The sequence below is a fragment of the Gossypium raimondii genome, chromosome 10 (genome assembly GCF_025698545.1).
Source record: "Gossypium raimondii isolate GPD5lz chromosome 10, ASM2569854v1, whole genome shotgun sequence".
In the NCBI taxonomy this organism is placed as follows: Eukaryota; Viridiplantae; Streptophyta; class Magnoliopsida; order Malvales; family Malvaceae; genus Gossypium; species Gossypium raimondii.
Genome location: NC_068574.1, coordinates 41,294,834 through 41,316,985, shown reverse-complemented (window position 1 = coordinate 41,316,985; position 22,152 = coordinate 41,294,834). Strand labels below are relative to the sequence as shown.

The following is a 22,152-nucleotide window of genomic DNA, read 5'->3' as shown; positions in this document are numbered from 1 at the left end:
TGACTAAATGATCTAATGTTCAAACAAAATATCTCATACATGCAATATGTGCAACACACCCCCAAACCTAAGGGATGTATTGTCCTCAATGCATGATCAGACACAAAATTTTACTTATGCAAAAAGAAATAGATATGTAGAAAATGCAATGAAAACAATTATGAATACATGAACAACTAATGGAAAAATTGAAAAAAAAATGCAAATGAAAAGTAAAAACAAAAGCTTGGAAATGATTTGTGTTACCTTAGTTAGGTTGGGTGGATTTCCTAGCAGTGTCCTTGTAGCACTGCTTCCATTTGAGCTGATTGATTGACACCTCAACATCATCATTATCTATTTTTGTGAGATCATCAATTTGTTGATTAATCTCACGATCTGGCTCCGATATGGGTGCAATGGTTTGAGGTGCAGTAGAAGGTTCCTGTGGTATAGAAGTATGATTCATGTTATCTCCTTCCTTATTTGATTCAGTGTTCACCGATTATGTTTTCTCTTCCCCCTCTATTTCTTTGTTCTTCTTTTCTGCAATGGTTGGATGTGGGCTTCAACTTCATCCTCATCTTTATCCTCTAGTTCTGATAACAACTCTTTGGGAAAATAAGGGAATGCGGGCATGGGCCTGGTAAATTTTTTTTTGAATATCCCTCATTTTGACATAGCCCCAAAATAAAGCTATTTCTTCTTGAGCTCTTCCTAGATTAATAGCTGTCCTCAGTTGTTGCTTCTCCCTCAAACGAAATTATTGTCTCAACATCTCAAGAGTACCGAGCACTTACTGCTCGAAATCATTGTGAGATACGGATGGAGTGGCATGGGTATCAGTAGGTAGAGAAGAGGTTGATGTAGAACCAAGATAGCGTTGTACTTCTTCCCCTAAAAATCTCATGGCAATCTAATTGGTGATGGCTCCTGTATTAGGGATTTTGTCCTAATTTTCTTGGATAGGGACATTGACCTGTTCACAAAGTGCAGTAATGAGAGATGGAAAATTTAGGGTGCCTGCGTTCTTTTATGCGCAATGGTGAACTTCTTTCAAAATAATTTTTCCAACATTTATCTTTTTTCCAGTCATAATAAAGTGCAGTAACAACATGAATTCCTTTGAAATAGTAGAGTTATGAGTTGAAGGGCTAAGGTGAGATTTAAGAAAATGGTGTCATACCTTATAATGAGGCTTCAAAGAAACATGGTCGATGGTGTAGTAGCCATTCTGAGAAGCTGTCCATTTGGTCCTTCCCACGCATAAATCCTAAAGAACTTGATTGAGTCATTCTGCTGTTGTTATCTTAACAAATTGAGAATGTTCATCAAGCCCTTCAGGTAAACCATATTGTTTGTTGATGGAGTATTCATCGAATAACACTGAAACATAGCGTAAATAGATGAAAGCATTATTTTGAGAGGTTAAATGGGCATAAAATTCCTTTACAACTTTCGTGAGAACATCGTCAAGATGAAGGCAAAGGAGTTTCCATCCATGTTTCTCTACCACAGAAGAAATTGCTTTTGTATATCCCATAAAGGTTGCAAATTGAAAAAGAAAGCCTTTTTCTACACAGAAGTGTTGCTTTGATGTGTTTGTGTTGAACTTTTCTTTAGTGACTTTGCGAAAAAATGTTCTTGGAGGCATAGAGGTTGATGAAGATGGCATACATCGAGCCATTTGAGATGAAATAGTAACTGTTAAAAGAAAAAATTTAAGACCTTTACAGTTGTTGAGGAAAAACTAAAAATGGTAAAACAGAAGAAACTAAAAATAACTTGTAGAAAGAAAAAGAATCGACTGGAGTAAAAATGAGAGAGAATATAGCAGTGACGTAGGGGATACAATTAGCCTAAAATTATGGCTTGACACGGTAAAGTAAGAATTAGGCGGGGAAAGAAAAAATAATATAAAAACTAAGCCAAAAATTCACAAGTATGCTAAGTGGGTTAACTATCACAAATTATGGGCCAAACTCTACTTGAAACAAAAGAAAGAAATAAAAATTAATTAAACCAATAAAAGAAAGAAACCAAAATCAAATTAATTAGATAAAACTAGGTGAAAGAAAACATTACACAGTTTGAAGAGCAATAAAATGATTATCACGAAGTATGGGAGTGATAGTACTAGAAAGAACATATATTTTCTCCCTACTTATTGGTTAATTTGTCCCCATTTAGTTATCTTTAGCACATATTTTAGCATTTTTAGTTAAGTCAATTTGCATTTTATAACTTAGTGGATCTTAGCCTATTTATCCTTAACTTTTGTCATGTTTTGGTACCAATGTCGATGCATGAGTATTTCCAGATTGTGCTCAGAATTGTCGCCACACCTGACAGCTATCCAGATAAGAACAAAAATGTGTGAGCTATCTAGTCTGGTACAACCAAGTTGTATGTACAGAGGTAGCATGATTCTGATGAAAGGACACATATGCCATTTGGAAGAATATTCACACGAAAAAGAAAAAAAAAGAGGTTTTTGGGGGTAATATCTTCTTCAACCTATCTTTTAAAGCTTTTTGACTATGGCGGCTTAAGTCTCCTACGGTTGGACTGAGGTGAAAGGGACGCATATCAGCTCTTAACGAGGAGCCCTGAGTGCGACATAAGAGGGAATGGAGAGATTCAAGTCGAGATTATCTAGGAATAGTATTCTCCACTTGATTTTTTTATATTTCTTTTCTAAATGATGGTGATTAATTTCTATTTCATGTTTGTACGGAAGTACACATGATATTTAGGTTCAAGGTTATTTTATTCAATCTTGCTTCTACTATTTAATCTTTGGGTTTGAATGTTTTTAGCATGGAAGTGTTATTGCAGTCACTAACACTGGAAAGTGTAGCGACAGTTCAAGCTAACAAGCATGACAATGGAAGTTGCTTGAGGATTAGAGGAATTTAATCCACTTGTCCTTAATAGTGTTCCATTGCCATCATCGGAAAGTGTGGTTAATGTGCATGTTTAAGTCTTAGATTAAATATAGAAGTTAAGCTTGGTAAGATATTCACTGCAATTTAATGCATCGACAATCACCTATCCTTTTATACCTTGTGAGCACTTAGTATTCTAGTGAATATTCACGTTGGGGATCCTAGTCTATCATTGTGATATTTTATCTTATTTTTTTCAAGTTATTGCTTTGACAACTACTTTCACAATTTATCTCATTTCTATCTATTTATTGCACTGGCATTGATAGACAAAAGACAACCATCCTTGTGGGATTAATATCTGACAGACTCATATTTGTTTACTATACTTTCATCGATAGTGTACACTTGCACATTATTCCTGTGATGTTAAATAGCTGATCAAGTTTTGGCACGTTGTCAGGGATGGCGTTTGTTTATTTTTTTGCATTTGGTTTTTTATTATAATATTTAGTTGTCACTAACTTCTTTTCTTTTTGTCACTATTTTCACATTTTATTTTATCTGTTTGATGACACAAAGTAATTCAAAGTTTATTGTCGATTTTGATCTAGAAATTAAAAGAATCGTTCAGAGGAGACTTCAAGAACAAAAGAATATGGCTTTACCAAGAAACAATGAAGCCATACCCCAGGTGCAGCACTAAAATGCTAATGACCCAGCATTACCACAAAACGCTCAAACACAAAACAGGACTATACGAGGCTTTGTAGTACCTGTCTTGGATGACTTACAACTGAGATTTGTTAGGTCAGCAATCCAAGTTGTGAATTTTGAACTTAAGCCAGTAATGTTTCAAATTTTGAATTCTAATGGGAAATATGCTGGATTGCCACATGAAGATGCACGAGAACATCTTAAATCATTTTTATTGATTTGTGCCTCCTTTAGTCAACAAGACGTTCTTGGTGATGCTTTGAAGATGCAATTATTTCCTTATTCCTTACAGGTAAGAGCTTGTACTTGGTTCCTTGGGCTACCTGCCGGATCAATTACTTCTTGGAATGCACTAGCAACATAGTTTGTTTTGTGCTTTAACCCGCCAATAATGAATCTTCACACTACATGGGAACATTTAAATCTTAGCTTCGACGTTGCCCCATGCACGGTATTAAACAGGAAATACAAATTGAAACTTTCTATAATGAGCTGAATTCACACATGAGGAATCTTGTTGACGCATTAGTCAATAGTCTTTTACTAGATTGTACTTATAATGATGTTGTTGGAATTCTGGTGAGAATTGCTCAGAATGATTATCAATATCCTATATCTAGACCTCCATAAGCAAAAGCTACTCTGGGAGTTATTGAATTGGACACAATATCTGGACTTAGTGCTCAAGTTTTTTCTCTTGCAAATATGATAAAAAAATGCAAGGGACTAGTGACGTTGCACCTATACAAGTCGTTCAACAAGTTGATGTTCCTACCTTTTCTTGTGAGATTTGTAGTGATAACCATAGCTATGAAGATTGTCCAAAACATGCAAAGAATGCCTTTTATGTCAGTAACATCTACAACATTTCTTATGGTAACTCTTATAATAATTCTGTACGCAACCAACAATCTTGGGAAACTCAGACTGCTGGACAAAATGATACAACATTTTGATATGGGAATATATCTACTCAAGGAAATTATAATCTAAGACAAGGGAACTACAATCAACAATAGCAGAACTACAATCAGCATACTCAGATGCATCCACAACAAAGCCAGATGCATCCACATCAAAATCAGATGCAACCACAACACTATTCAATGCCGAATCAGCATGTTCAAAGACATCGACAATAGCAGTACACGCAACCTTCTCCTTCTGACCTGTTAGTATCTCTTGAGGCTTTAATTTGGGAGTATATTACTTGTGCAGAAGCTATTGTGTAAGGGAATTCGTCTTCTATTTTCGCATTAGAGGCACAATTAGGACAATATGCTTCAAATCTGAATACTCAACCACTGGGCACACTACCTAGTGACATAAAAAGCCCAGTCCGAGGGGGAAAGAACACTGCAAGGCTATCACTCTTAGGAGTGGTAAACAAACTGGTGAGCTGACTACAGACTCTACTGTAGCACCTAAAGATACTAGTGAAGTGATCCTTGGTGAGAAGGTTGAATCTGAAGAGCTTATTGATGTGCCAGACAAAGAAGTTCCACAAATTGTCACTAATATGCCTTATATCTAACCCTCGAAACTGTCGACACAATCAAAGGTGTCGGTGCAATCAGATGTATCTCCACCTTTACCTTTTCCAAAAAGATTCAGGGAGAATAAGTAGGATAAGCAGTGCCGACTGTTCCTGAACACACTAAAGCAACTTCAGGTCAATATTCCTTTAGTAGATGTTCTTTTGCAAATTTTGAATTATGGGATATTTACGAATGAGCTCTTGTCCAAGAAGAAGAAGCTCAGTGATATTGAAACTATTGCACTCACAGAAGGCTGTAGTGCTATTTTGACAAATAAGTTGCCCCCTAAAATGAAAGATCCTAGGAGCTTTACTATCCCATGCACAATTGGCAACTATTATTTGGGCAAGGCTTTATGTGACTTTGAAGCTAGCAACAACCTAATGCCACTATCTATTTTCAGAAAATTGAGAATTAGTCACATGAAACCTACTACAGTGACATTGCAACTAGTAGATCAATCCTTGGCTCAACTTAAAGGGCAAATCAAAGACATCTTAGTTCGTGTAAATAAATTCATTTTTCCGGCTGATTTTATAATACTTGACTGCGAGGCAAACAAGGAGGTTCCCATAATCTTGGGACAACCATTTTTAGCTAGCAGACGAACTTTTATTGTTGTTTCTAAAGGTGAACTGACCATGCAACTTAATGATGAGCACCTTACCTTCAGTGTTTTCGAATCTATTCAATGTAAGGATAAAGAAGAATGTCATACTGTCGATGTGCTAGATGATCTAATTGAAGAAGAATTCAATAAACAAAGTACAATACTTTCTAAGGAGTTTGCATTGACATCTGATGATGAATTCTTAGATGATTGTGACAACATGGTTGAAGTTAATAATATTGAACTCAGGTATGGATGGTAGATTAAATCCTTAGATTTAGCCAACAAAACAACTCCAATTTTCAAGCCATCTATTGACGAAGCTCCTACCCTAGAATTGAAACCACTACCTACTCATCTTAAATATTTGTTTCTTGGTGCTAACAATGCTCTCCAAGTTCTTGTCTCTACAACACTAGATGTAACTCAAGAAGAGAAATTGGTCCATATTCTTAAGCAACATAAACGAGCAATTGCTTAGAGTACCTCCAATATTCAAGGAATTAGTCCATCTTTTTGCATACACAAGATCAAGTTGAAAGATGAAGGCAAGCAACCGATTGAGCAACAAAGAAGATTAAACGAGAAGATGAAGGAATTTGTTAAGAAAGAAATTATAAAATAACTTGATGCTAGAATTATTTACCCTATTCCTGATGGCAATTGGGTAATTCTAGTGCAATGCATTCCTAAAAAGAGTGGCATCACTGTGGTTAGCAACGACAAAGACGAATTAATTCCTATACGCATTCCTACGGGATGGTGAGTCTGTATGGATTATCGTAAACTTAATGCTTCCACAAGGAACGACTACTTCCCACTTCCTTTCATTGACCAAATGTTGGACAGGCTTGCTGGAAGAGCCTATTATTGCTTCATAGATGGCTATGCATCAAATTGTTGTTGCACTGGAAGATCAGGAGAAAACAACTTTCACCTGTCCCTTTGGTACTTTTGCTTTTCGCCGTATGCCTTTCGGTCTTTTCAACGGACCAGCCACATTTTAAAGGTGCATGATGACAATATTCTCAGATATGATTGAAGATTCTTTAGAGGTTTTTGTGGATGATTTCTTAGTCTATGCGAATGATTTTGATCATTGGGTTGGCAATTTGGATAAAGTATTGAAGCGATGTGAAGACACACATCTTGTTCTAAATTGGGAAAAATGTCATTTCATGGATACTGAAGGTATTATGTTAGACCATTACATCTCTAGTCCAGGCATTGATGTAGACAAAGCTAAAGTGGAAATCATTGAGAAATTACCTCCACCGGCAAATGTGAAAGGTATTCACAGTTTTCTTGGGCATGTGGGGTTTTACTGAAGATTTATTAGATATTTCTCGAAAGTTACAAAACCCTTATGCTCATTGCTGGAACAGAATCAAAAATTTTTCTTTGACGATGCATGTTTGGATGAATTTATTCAATTAAAGAAGTAGCTAGTAAATGCACCCATTGTCGCTGCACCAGATTGGTCTCAACCTTTTGAAGTTATGTCTGACACAAACGACTTTGCTATGGTTGCTGTTCTAGGACAACTCAAGGGAAAAATATTTCACGCCATCTATTATGCTAGCAAAACTCTTACAGAGTCTCAAATCAATTATACCACTATAGAGAAAGAATTATTGGTTGTAATCTTTTCTTTCTACAAGTTTCGTTCTTATCTTATCGACGCAAAGGTTACCATATTTACTGATCACTCAGTGTTGAGATATCTTTTTGCGAAGAACGATGCAAAACCAAGAATGATTCGATGGATCTTACTGTTGCAATAATTTGACATCAAAATAAAAGACCGCAAAGGTTCAGAGAATCAATTTGCAAACCATCTGTCTCAATTGGAAGTTGGCAGTGAAGATGAAAACATACTTCAAATTATCGATGCATTCTCAGATAAGAAGTTATTTGTTGTAGACGTAACCCCTTGGTATGCGGATTTGATTAATTATCTAGTGTGTGGAAACCTCTCATTGGGTGTTACAGGCCATAAAAAAAGATTTCTTCGTGAAGTAGTGAAGTATCATTGGAATGAGTTGTCTTTATTCAAGGTATACAATGACAATATCATTTGACATTGTGTTTCAGAAGAAGAGATGCTTGCAATCCTAGAGCACTGTTATGATGCTTCTTATGAAGGTCATTTCACTAACATGCAAACTGTCGCTAAGATTCTCCAATCAGTATTCTACTGGCCTTTATTATTCAAAGATGCCCACAATTTTGTGACTCAAGACGATAGGTGTCAGCGCACTGGTTCTATATCCCAACGCAATGAAATGTTGCAGTAGACAATTATGGAGGTTAAATTGTTCGATGTTTGGGGTATGGATTTTATGGGAGCATTTCCAAGTTCATTCGAAAATCTTTATATATTAGTAGTTGTTGACTACGTCTCGAAGTGGGTTGAAGTTGTTGCAGTCCCAAAGGATGATACAAAGACAGTGCTTAAATTTTTTCACAAGCATATACTCACGCGCTTTGGTACACCAAAGGCATTGATTAGTGATCAGGGTACACACTTTCATTGCAACCAAGTGGCAGTCGTACCGAAGAGATATGGAGTTAATCATAGAATGGATACTACTTATCATTTGCAAACTAATGGACAAGCCAAATTATCGAATCGACAAATTAAAAACATTCTTGAGAAGGTTGTGAACCCTACGAGGAAACATTGGTCTTCTAGATTGGATGACTCTTTATGGGCATTACAGACAGCATACAAAACTCCATTAGGGATGTTGTCAAATCAATTGGGTTTTGGGAAAGCATGTCACTTGCCAGTTGAACTACATCACAAAGCAATATGGGCAATTAAGCAAGTGAAAATGGACTATGAAGCTGCTGGAAAGAAAAGGCTGTTGGATATCACTAAACTAGAGGAGATTAGGTGAAATGCCTATGAAAATGATGCAATTTACAAGGAAAAGACCAAACGATGGCATGACAGAATTATTTTGCAGTGACAATTTATCGCAAGTCAATTAGTTTTATTATTTAATTCTAGACTAAAATTACACCCAGGTAAATTGCCCTCACATTGGTCTAGACCTTTCGAAGTTGTCGAGGTATTTCGTCATGGTGCAATAACAATCAGAGATTTACATGATGGACACCAGTTTAAAGTGAATGAATAGCGGTTGAAACAATATTTTGGGAATATTAATCAAACGCAGGCAGAGACCATTAAATTGGTCAAAAATTTTTAATTTTTATTGAATTTATCATTATGTAATTTTATTTTATATTATTTTTTGTTTTTGTTCAAGTTTTTTTTACTTCTTCTTCTTTGTCATTGCACTCGAGTTTGTGGGTGCAACTACTGATAATTTGGAGTGATATGGAGCTAGACTAACGAAAGCTACAGAGGAAGCAACCGATGATGCCAGGGCAAAGCCAGAACTTGAAGAGCAATCTGAGGACCGTGCGAAGCCCAAAGAAAATAAGGGAAAACACTCCAATGACAAAAAGCGAAAGGAGGAGAAAAGAGAAGAAAGAAGAAACATCATGTAGCCACATCTGTGGCTGAGGAAAACTAAGATAGTTTATTTTCAGCTTTTTTAGTTGTAGTGTTCATGCATTGCATGTAGCTGTAATTTTTATTTTATTAGTGCACATTGTAGTTGGATTTCTATTTTCATTGCATTTTAATTTTAGTGCATTGAGGAAAATGCAAACTTTAAGTATGGGGGAATGCATATGGGGTTTGGAAATACACCCACATTTTAAAAAAAAAATTGAGTTTAATAAAGCATGCAAGGTTTATTTGTGGTTAATGCAAATGTGTGTGAAAATTTTTGTTACATTCGATGCTTAATTCTTGAATCATGTGAATTATCAATGAATGAGTTGGATAAATTTGACTGAATGTTGTATCTTCAATTCTTTGATGAATGCTTTAGGTTACATTAGTAATGGATGACTAGTAGCATTCTTTGAATCTTGAATGAATCTGCCTTTTACAGTTGTTTATATATATAGTTATGAATAAGAGACACTCCAAAGTGGGTGTATTGTGAAATGTTAAAGAGGGAACACTCCAATGCAAACGTTAGAAAAATGAATCTGGCCAAAGGCTGTCATTACATGAGTGTGTGTCAGTGAAATTACAAACTCCCTGGGAGTTTGTTGCACTCCATCATTACTTTTCAAGAACAAGGGTACTGTAATGCAACAATATCCCTTATTCACAAAAAAGAAAAGAAAAAAAAGTGGCATATATTTATGATTTTCATAGATACTTATTATTATACAATAAATGTTGTATTGATATATAGGATATAGGGTTTGAAGCATGATGCTGGTTTTGATAAAGTTGCAATCTTATTCATTCATACTTATGCAATATTGTGTCATTGAATGTGACTCATTCATTGGGATTTTAGGTGGTTCAAGTTGCCAGAATGATCATTTAACTTAGTGAATTCTTGTGTAGCCTTGCTAGTTTCTGTTTTATTTGAGGATAAGTAAAATCTCAAGTTTGGGGGTGTGTGATAGTACTAGAAAGAACATATGTTTTCTCCCCACTTATTGGTTAATTTGTCCCCATTTAGTTATCTTTAGCACATATTTTAGCATTTTCAGTTCAGTAAATTGCATTTTATAACTCAGTGGATCTTAGCCTATTTATCCTTAATTTTGGTCATGCTTTGGTACTTATGTCGCTGCATGAGTATTTCCATATTGTACCCAGAATTTTTGTTGCACTTGAGAGCTGTCCGGATAAGAACAAAAATGTGTGAGCTATCTAATTTGGTACAACCAACTTGTACGTACAGAGGCTGCATGATTCCAATGAAAGGACACTTGTGCTATTTGGAAGAATATTCACGTGAAAAGGGAAAAAAAGGCTTTTACGGGGTATTATCTTGTTCAACCTATCCTTTGAAGCTTTTCGGCTATGGCGACTTAAGTCTCCTATAGGTTAACCAACGTGAAAGGGACGAAGATCAACTTCTAACAAGGAGCCCTGAGTACGACACAAGAGGGAATGGAGATATTCAAGTCAAGATTGTCTAGGAATAGTATTCTCCACTTGTTTCTTTTATATTTCTTTTCTAAATGATGATGATTACTTTCTATTTCATGTTTGTACGGAAGTACACATGATTTCTGGGTTAAATGTTATTTTATTTAATCTTGCTTCTTCTATTTAATCTTTGGGTTTGAATGTTTTTAGCATGGAAGTGTTATTGCGGTCACTGACATTGGAAAGTGCAACGATAGTTCAAGCTAACAAGCATGGAAATGGATGTTTCTTGGGATTAGAGGAATTTAATCCACTTGTTCTTAATAGTGTTCCATTGCCATTATCAGAAGGTGTGGTTAATGTGCATGTTTAAGTCTTAGATTACATATAGAAATTAAGCTTGGTAAGATATTCCTTGCAATTTAATGCATCGACAATCACCTATCCTTTTATACCTTGTGAGCACTTAGTATTCTATTGAATATTCATGTTGGGGATCCCAGTTTATCATTGTTATCTTTAATCCAATCCATGTTCAATTTCTTAATTGCCCAAAATGCCTTATGTTCAAGTTCAACAGGCAAATGGCAAGGCTTCCCATAGACGAGCTCGAAAGGTGACATTCTTAATGGTGTCTTAAATGTAGTACGATATACGCACAAAGCTTCATCCAATCTGGATGACCTATATTTGTGGGTAGGATTGACCACTTTTCTATAAAGTTTGATTAACTTCTCTATTCAAGACCTCAACTTGCCCATTTGTCTAGAATGATATGTTGTGGCAATTTTATGTTTAACCCCATATATATTCAAGGCAGTAGCAACTAATTTGTAGTCAAAATGGGAGCCTTCATCACTAATTAGGGCACAAGGAGTAACAAACCTGGTGAAAATATTCTTATGTAAGAGCTTAAGTACCGATTTGGCATCATTTGTAGGGAGAGCGATAGCTTCAACCCATTTGGAGACAAATCTACAGCTACAAGGATGTATATAGTTCTCGAAAAGGATGGAAATGATCTCATAAAGTCGATTGCCCACATATTAAAAAATTCGACTTCTAGAATATTTTGAAATGGCATTTCATACTTCCTTGATAAATTTCCAGTCAGTTCATAATGATCGCAAGCTTGACAACATTCATGAGCATCTTTAAACATGCTTGGCCAATAAAAGCCAGATTGGAGAACTTTAGCAGCAGTTCACATTCCCCCAAAGTGTCTTCCATATAGTGTTGAATGACAGTGGTGTAAAATACTTTGAATCTCGTCATCTGAAACACCCATCCGAATTATTTGATTTGTACGATGTTTGAATAAAAACGGCTCATCACAATAATATTGCTTGGCATCATGGAGAAATTTTCTTCGTCTTTGACTGCTGAGCTTAGGTGGTAGCAATCCATTTACTAATAAATTGACAATATCGACATGCCAAGGTAATGCCGTGGCAACCAGCAGTTGCTCATATGGAAAATCCTTCTTAATGAGTTGAATATTATTTTCTTCATTTCCTACTTCAAGTCTCGACAAGTGATCAACCACTTGATTCTCTATGCCTTTTCTATCTTGAATTTCTAGATTAAATTCATGTAGCAACAATATCCACCGAATTAACTTTGGCTTGCCGTCTTTCTTGGTCATCAAATAGTTAATCGTAGAATGGCCCGTATAAATTATAAATTTGGTGCCTACTAAATAAGATATGAATTTGTTAAATGCAAATACCACAACAATTAGTTAGTTCTTAGTAGTGGTATAATTTAATTGCGTACCAGTCAGCGTTCGGCTTGCATAGTAGATGGCATGGAATACTTTGTTCCTTCTATGCCCAAGCACTATTCCTACAGCGAAATCACTAGCATCGCATATAAGTTCAAAAGGTAGTGCCCAGTTTGGTGCTATGATAATCGGTGCTATTACCAGTTTCTTTTTCAATTCCTCAATTGCTTGCACACAAGGCTCATAAAACTTGAAAGCTCTATTATGTTCTAACAATGCACACAAGGGTTTGGATATTTTTTAAAATTCCTTAATAAAGTGTCAATAAAATATTGCATGGCCAAGGAAACTTTGAATCCCTTTAACTGTAGTAGGCGGTGGCAAATTTTCAATAACCTCAATCTTCGCTTTGTCTATGGAAATCCCTTACTCTGAAATTTTGTCCCCGAACAATGCATTCACAGGCCATGAAATAACATTTTTCCCAATTCAAAACAAGGTTAGTCTCTTCAGACCGACAAAGAACTAGCTCTAGGTTTTTTAAACAACCTTCAAAAGTATCGCCAAACACTGGGAAGTCATCCATAAAAACTGTAACAACCCATTTTTCAGTGGTTTTGGGGCCACCAAATCTGATGAGTAAGTTCGTAAATATTATTATTTAATATTTATGAGTCAAATATGGTTTTAAAAAGGTTTTTGATTTAATAATTTATGTTATATAAACGATTTATTAAGTTAAAGTGGTATGACCCTAAAGTAAAGTGGTTTTAAAAACTGAGGTATCGAGACCTCGTTTCTATAAACCGAGTCATAAATATTTTTATAAATATTTAAGAAGTGTCATTAAGGTTGTATTAAATTTTTGTTAAGAAATTAATGTTTCGATAGTTAATTAAGCAAAAAGGACTAAATCGTAAAATTTGAAAAAGTCAATCGCTATTTGTTTAAAGGTATTAATTGATTAAAGGTCTTAATAGATAAATAAACCATCCTTAAAATAGTGGGATGATAGATGCTTTAATTCCTTTTAATTTTATAAGTTTTATAAGTTATTTTATTATTAAAATAATGAATAAAGGTTATAATAATGTTAAAAAAAGAAAACATAAGGTTTTCTTTTTCATTTTGGTTTCTTCACCGCTGAATTCACCATTGGCAAGCTTCAAGCTTCGGTTCTTCTTTGGATGATGTATGGTAAGTCATTTTTTATCGTTACAACTAGGTGCAGTTAACTCGTACCTTCGATTTTAAAATTGTTAAAGATTTTGAATGTTTTCATTGATGAAACTTGTGATTTTAGATGTTAAATAATGAATTGGAGATATTAGTTATTATTTTAAAGTATTTTATTAAGTGATTTTTGATGAATTTATCGATTAGGAACTAAATTGTTAAAATAATAAAAGTACAAGGATTTGTGTGAAATTCTTATAAAGTTGGGTTGTATTGGGAGCTATAAACATTCGGCTAAGCTCAAATTTGGGTAAAAATGGTTAATTTGCATGTTTTAGACTCAAAGACTAAATTGAAAAAAAGTAAAATTTTGGGGAAATTTTGTAAAAATGTCAAAAATGACTAAATTGCATAAAATGAAGTGATTTTTTCTGTCTAAATTAATAAATGGAATGAAATCATTAATTTAGATCAAGATCGAGTGGAAAAATCGAGGAAAATGGAAAGTTACTAAAAAACCCCTATACTTCGACATTTCTGCGATTTGGCAAGGTAAGTTCGTACGGTTTAGAATTTAAAATTAATATGAATTATTGAGTAGATTAACATGGTACAACTTATATATTTATTTTTAATTGTTGATAATGAATGGTAATTTGGGATATAAAATTGAATTTGATGCTCAGTTTGGATTGAACGCGAGATAGAATACAATCGTGATTTGGTGTGTTTTTTGGGTTTGGAGTGGAGATGGTATTGGACGGAGATATTTTTATATTGCCTTAGTGAATCAAGGTTCAACATTTTTTGTGAACTCTCATGTTATACTCTATCTCTGGTGTGTTTCAATTGGATTAACTTTTATGAGCTTCTGTTTGGCATGTTTCAGTTGGATTAACTCATATGAGCTTCTTTCTGGTGTGTTCGGTTGATTTGACAATGTATTCTTATCTGCAAGTCATACATTTGATTGTAAATCTCAGTAAGGTAACTTGTTTAGTGATTTTGATCGAATTGTCTTATATTTGTGTTTGAATTAAATATTTCAATTCACTTGATGATATTATGGATGACAGGATTACATAAGGTAAATTTTATGTTTATATTTTGTACTATGCAAATGAGATGAGTAAGAAAAGGAAAGGAATGATAAGTAATCAAATGACTTATATCATGAAAACTATAATAAAGGAACGAAAAGAAAATGTTAATTGAAGGTATGTCTATGTTCATGAAATTGATGATTTCAAGTGAGGTATTTCATGTTTAATGATTTATCTTATGTAATTCAAGTGGATTATGAATTGATGCATTAACATGTGTTGTTGATGATGCTTAAGCTTGTGCCAAGCTATTGGTTAGATTTTATTATGTTAGCTTTAAAGATATGCATTGAAATGGTAAGTCACCAAATGGAAAGATGCTTATGTGCATGAAAGAGTGGTAAGAATTAATATATGTAATTTTTCATGAAATGGTTTAATGTGTAGTAGATTCTAAAAGAGTTATGCTTAAATACACTAGTTTGTGGCTATGGTTAATGTTATGTTACGTCAAATATGTTATGAAAATGGAATGGTAAGAATGTTAAATGAAATGGTTCATCATTTTAAGGAAAGATTAATAATTATGTAAGTCAACCTATTAGACTTTATTTTGTTATGAACAAAAGGTGTATGTGATGTTTACAAATATACTCAAATGTGAGTTGAATGGTGTTCAATAGGTTTATACCAAGTTTAAAGTATTGGTGTTAATCTATGTATTATAGTATTGAAGTGATAAGTTATGTTTCATGTTCTATGAGCTTACTAAGCATTAATTGCTTACGTAGTATTTTTCTCTTACTTACAGATTATCGAAAGCTCGATCGGGTTGGAAGCTAGTCGGAGATCCATCATACTATCCATTGATTTTATTAGTAGATTTTGATGCTTTGGTCATGTTTATAATGGCATGTATAGGTGGACTTATGTCTAATGTTTAGTTAATGATATTGGCATGTAATGTTCCTTTGAAATTGTGAAACTTATATTGTTCTGATACCTTGATGGTTGGTGTGCTTTTGGCACTTTGATTCTAAATAGTTGGTGTTTATATGATCAAATTGATGCATGGTTTTATGGTCAAAGTGGTAAGTGGTTGCATGGTTGCAAAGTGATCATTTAGAGCATGTTTTGATATGAAATTTAGTCAAGTATTTTTGGTCGAATTATGACCATTTGGACATAAATTTAGGTATGTTTGATAGTGGTGATTGAAGTGCCTTATTTGCCTATTGATTGAATGGTTAAATGGTGTAATCATTTGGACATCTTTGTGCATGTTTTGGTAGGTTAAGATGCTTTGTTCATATGTGCAAATAACTTGTAAGTTCAAGGATGAAAGAGTGAAAGAAATGGCTTGAATTTTTGGCCATTTTCTTGTTCACATGGCCTAAGACATAGGTGTGTTTCTCAGCCGTGTGTGACACACGACCATGTGTCCTCTGTAGGCTTTAAAGGTTGCATTTTGAGTGTTACACAGCCTAGCACACGGGCGTGTGACTTGGCCGTGTGACCCAAGTTAGTGAGTTACACGAGCACGGACATGGGCTGGGACACGACCGTGTGTCCCTACTTCGAATGTCTATACGGCCTGACACACGGGTATGTGTCTCAGCCCTGTGAATCACACGGCCATGTGACCCCTGTAGTGTGAAATTTTTTGCCTTTTTCCATAAAGTTTTACATATTTCCAATTTAGTCCCAAATTATTTCTAAAGTGTTTCTGAGGCCTCGAAGGCTCAAATAAGGGACAATTTGCATGTTTTTGAATGGACTATGAGTTGATTTATGAAATGTTTAAAAACAAATGACTATAGTTATGATTTTATGGTAATGCCCCGTAACCCTATTTTGGTGATAGATATGGGTTAAGGTGTTACATTTTGTTGTATCAGAGCTACAGTTTAGTCAGTTCTCACACTAAACATAGCATGTATGAAGTCTAGAAATACATGCCATTGTATAACCTGTGATAGTGTGATGTTTCTTGACTCTGATGGGATTTGTTTCACTTATAGACAGGGATACTTTCCAACTAAGCTAATTCTGATAATGTTGAAAGTGATACTCAAGTATCTGATTAAAAGGGTTGCTAATGATGTAATGAAACTAATAAAGCTAAAAGTAAAGATTCATAATGTGATGTTGTTAATGAAAAATATGTTTGATGTGTATATATGAGAATTAGATTTTGTGGCTTTATGACTTCAACCCCCTCACCTTCAAATTTTCATACAATGGAATTCATACAAGATTTATGTTGTTTAAGTCTGCAAAAGAGAAGTTATAGAATTCAGCGATTGAATTAGTAATAATGTGGTCAAAGCTGAGAATTGGTTAGTAAGTACAGAGAGTTGTAGAAGAGATATTAGATTTATTTTTTGAAGATTATTTGGGATATGCAATGTCACTATTAAAGAAGAGGTTATTCACGGTAATCGACTTATTTAGGTACGGTATCTAAGGAAGGAATTACCCAGAATTTCTTTTGAATTGATTTCTTTAGTGAAATGGGATAATGTGGGATCATCAATGACTTTAGTAGTCAGTGGGATAGTGTTTAAACTGCAAGTATATCGGAATGCAACTGGTATGGTCGAGTATCTTTTAGCGATCTCTTCTGGGTGTCCTATATGTTCTTTTATCCTCAGAGGCATATGCAATTGTTCATCTTCAGATGTGATTCTTATCGTAAGAGAATGCTAGTTAACCATAATGTTAGGTGGAAGTATTGTTAGTCTAGTTGATTATGATTGGCATTGCTCTATTTTTCTTTGGCATTCTATTCTATTATGATCAATAGAAGATTTAATAATAAGACTCATATGATTTTATTTTATTTCTTCTATTGGTTGCTGCTTTGAATTATATATATGCAATTTATGTTGTTTCTGGCACAGCTAGTTCTAGTGCGTATGAGTGATATTCTTTTTCTGGATTTTCTCTGGGGTATCATTAATCTCTTTATAATTCAATATGGGTTGTATCCTCAAATATTCATTAGAGCTCCACATCTTGGATTTCATTCTCTCGGTTTTCTTATCATTCTTATGGTTTATTCTATCAAACATGGTTCATCTATAAAGGATATTCATTAGTCGGAGGTAAGTATATTTATTACGGTTATAATTCCTGGTTCGATCATGGGAGAACGATGATATAGATCTTAGATTAAAGAAGTTGTATTACTGCACTGGTTTTTATTGGGACTACCTTCGATTTTCCTCTTCTATTTCAAAGTGCATTATTGATAGTTGGGGTATTGTTTTATCTATACGGTTGTAACGTCTTTCTTATTAACGTACTATAGTTTAATTCACCCGATGGTGATGCCTTTGGTCTGATTTAAAGTTTCAATGTTAACAATTTAAATTGCTTCATTATATATCCCATTTCTAGCTTTCATGAAAGGGGTAGGTAACAGCGAAAGTATAGACAGTGGAAGATCGAGCTTAAACTTGTATATTGGTTCTCATTCCTCAAGTAATCTCGATTTATGTATTCCAGAAACGGAAAACGGGTTAAGGTGTTACAAGAACTTCCAAAAATTTCTCCACAATGTCCGAAAATATTACCATCATGCAATGTTGAAATGTTGTAAGGGCATTGCACAATCCAAACGACATTCGTCCGAAAACGAGGGTTCTATAGGGACACATGAACGTAGTCTTTTCTTCGTCAGTAGGAGCTATGGCAATCTGGTTATACCCCGAATAACCATCCAAAAAGTAATAAAAGGCTTTTCTCACTAATTTATCTAACATTTGATCGATTAATGGCAAAAGAAAATGGTCCTTCCTGGTTTCTTCGATAGTCCATGCAAACTCTCTATACCATGACAATACAAGTTGAAATGAGTTCATTGTTATCATTGCTAACCATAGTAACACCCCTTTCTTGGGTACACATTGAACAGGGCTCAGCCACGAACTATCAGAAATAGGATAGATTATTCTAGCATTAAGCCACTTGATAATTTCCTTTTTAACGACTTCCTTCATAATGGGGTTTAGTCTTCTCTGTTGCTCAATAGAATTGCCATGGAAATCCTCTAGTAAAATCTTTTGCATGTAGATGGCCAGAATGGTTCCTTTGATATTCATGATTGTCCATCCCAGTGCCTTCTTAAATCTCTTTAAAACTTCTAACAATTAAGCCTCTTAATCAGATTTTAATTTTACAAAGATAACTACTAGAAACATGTTGTTGTCTCCCAAGTAGACGTACTTCAAATGTAATGGCAAAGGCTTCAGCTCCAAAGTAGGAGGGTCCTTTATAGAGGGTCGAGGAGGTTTAAAAGAACGCTCTAAAAAATTTAAAGATTTAAAACTCCTCCTTGCTCCATTTTCCATTTGCTTAGCCTCCATTAGTCCACTAAGTTCTTCAATCACCTCCTCTTCATTTAACTCAACTGAGTCTGTTTCATTATCACAATTGTTGTAACAAAATTCTACCAATTCTTCCTTCACTATTGTGTCAATAATCCCAATGGCATAACAATATTCATCTGTATCTGCACACTTCATGGCATCAAAAACATTAAAGGTTATATGCTGGTCATTAACTCTTATTGTTAATTCACCATTCTGTACATCAATTAATGTTCTACCAGTGGCTAGAAAAGGTCTACCAAGAATAAGTGGTATCTCTTTATTAGCATCACATTCCAAAATAATAAAATTTGTTGGAAAAATAAATTTTTCAACTCTTATCAACATATATTCAATTTTACCTTCCGCATGTGCATAAGAACAATCAACTAACTGCAGCATGATAGTCGTAGGTCTCGTCTTTCCAATTTCCAATTTCTTTAAAATGGATATAGGTATTAAATTTATACTTTCACCTAAATCACATAATGATTTGCTTACATAATGATTTTCAATTGAGCAAAGAATAGTAAAACTCCCCGGCTCCTTCAGTTTTAGTGGCAATTTGTTCATCAACATTGCTATGCACTCTTCAGTGAGAGCAACAGTTTCAAATTCCCCTAGTCTGCTCTTCTTTGAGAACATATCATTCATGAACTTTGCGTAATTACGCATTTGCTCTAATGCTTCCACTAGTGGTATGTTGATATGAAGTTGCTTCAGGACATCCAAGAATTTTTTGAAATGAAAATCTTGCTTCGATTTTTGAAATCACTAAGGAAAAAGTGGCGGTGTCCTTCCTTCAACTTGCTGAGGTTGTTTTGCCGTGGCATTCCTATTGGCAACATGAGCTAATTTTTGCTTCAACATTTTTTTGTTTGCTCTTCTCAATTGTAGATTGCTCCACTAATGGTTCTAAATTTTCCTTACGTGTGAAATCTAAGCTATGTTCTACAACAGCGGCATCATTAATAACTCCGAGTAGCTGAGTATCACTTCTGAGGGTAATGGCCTTGCAATGCTCCTTCCCTTGAGATCTTGAATTTTCAATATCACTTGGCAATGCTCATTGCAGTCTTAAGCTTGATGCACTGGCAATTTGCCCCACTTGGTTTTCTAAAGCCCTTAAAGATTTAGCTTTACTCTATATTACAACATTGTTCTTAGCCATCTATTCCTTAAATAGAGCTTCCATAGTTGAAGATGATGATGAACTTTGCTGAACATTTTGTCGTGGCATAGGTTGATTGTATCCAAGTGGTGTACTTGTGACACTCTGTCAAAAAACATAACTGGAATTTCCCACTCATTAATTACTCCAACTGAAATTAGGATGTTGTTTCCATTCTGGATTGCATGTATTGGAATATGGGTTATTGTTTCGATTGAAATTTCCCATGTAACATACTGAAACTAGGTTTGATGGGCATTCATCAAAAACATGATCTTCCCGCAATAAACACATGTTAATTCTGCTACTTTCATTTCATGCATTACAGTTGGTCTCTTCAAAGGTTTAATCATATTAGTTAGGGATTATACCTAAGTAGTTAATGAAGTGATCGCATCAAGCTCCATAGCTCCAACAACTATTCTGCCAGTACCCACTCTTGTATCTTGTAATTGATAATTGTTGTTATCTATCCTTTACAGAATTTCATATGCCTCATTATATGATTTATCTAGCAAAGTCTCATTGGTAGATGCATCAGCTACCATTCTTGTATGTGCATTCAGTCCATTATAAAACATTTCCATTTGTTCCTTGTGTTGGAAACCATGCATCAAGGATTTTTAATCAATTCCTTGATTCGCTCCCAAGCTTCATACAATGTCTCATCTTCAGATTGCCGAAAAGATGTAATATCGTTCCTCAATTTGGAATTCATGTTTGGAGGATTGTATCACAACAAAAATCCCTGACAAAGTTCATTCCAAGATGCCACAGTTCCTGACAATAAAGCATTTAACCATGCTTTGGCACGGTCTTGCAATGAGTAAGGAAATAGCTTGAGTCTTAGGGCATCTTCAAGAACATCCTACTTTCTGAATGAATCACAGACGTCCAAAAAGAGTCTTAAATGCAGCAGAGGATCTTCAGTAGGTAATCCACTAAATTGTCCTACTGTTTGTAGCATTTAAAACATCACTAGTTTCTACTCGAAATGTTGAGCTTGAATATGTGGCCTGAAAATCCCTGGATTCAAATCATCCAAGCTTAGCACTACATGTTCTCTAATGGGTTTCTCTCTATCATCTATCATAGGATTAATATCAAGATCCCTACAACTAGGATGTAAAAGATCTTCTCTACCTAGATCACTTTCAATCCTTTCCATTTCTCGCAATTATTTTCTCCTTCTTCTCAAGGTTCTTTTAATTTCAGGATCAAAATAATACTATTCATTCTCAGGAATACCTCTACTCATAAACTAACAAAAAACCTAAAAATGAATCAAAAGTAACTAAGTAATCTAAAACTAACAAAATTAAATCGATAATAACAGACCAAAATTCACCAATTTGCCAATCCCCGGCAAGGGTGCCAAAAACTTGTCGCTTGTGAATATGTAATATAAATGTGCAAGTATACACGTCGAATCAAGTACTAAAGTGATAAGTGAGATCGTCTCCACAGGGATCAAAATAGGTAAAAATATGGTTAAATTATTAATATAAACTGTGCTAATTAGGCCTATGGCAAAGTAAACATAATAATGATTTGAAGTGAAGTATTAATGTATGAAATATAAAAAATAAAATAATGAATAAAATGTTGTGGCAATTCTATGAGACAAAGTTGAGAAGATTGATGTTCTTGAATGGGAAGGTTAGAATTACTTGGATTCTATCTTAGTAATGTCATGGCAATATCTTAACCAAATTACCTAACAATATTCTTCCTTACTCTGCACAGATCACAACTCTATGTCTAGAGTAATACTAGCGTTCGCTTAAGTACTCACTAGTATCATTCGATTACGATCCAATTTATTTAACCTTTTCAAAATTAAATCAAGTATAAGGATATACCATGAATTCATCTATGTCTAGAGCTTGCATGCATATATTTAGAACAACCCAAACCGAATAAAATAGTAGATCTACTCAAAATATCACCATGATC

The 22,152-nt window shown here is 34.6% G+C and overlaps 1 protein-coding gene across 1 annotated transcript; it reads right to left on the bottom strand.

Moving 5' to 3' along the window:
• Positions 1 to 18,815: 18,815 nt before the first annotated feature.
• Positions 18,816 to 19,700, bottom strand: LOC105775492 (uncharacterized). The gene is made up of 2 exons (XM_012598002.2): positions 19,388 to 19,700; positions 18,816 to 19,168 (listed from the first exon to the last, which is right to left on the bottom strand). The coding sequence occupies exons 1-2, from the start codon at positions 19,698 to 19,700 to the stop codon at positions 18,816 to 18,818; spliced, it is 666 nt and encodes a 221-aa protein (XP_012453456.1).
• Positions 19,701 to 22,152: the final 2,452 nt, after the last annotated feature.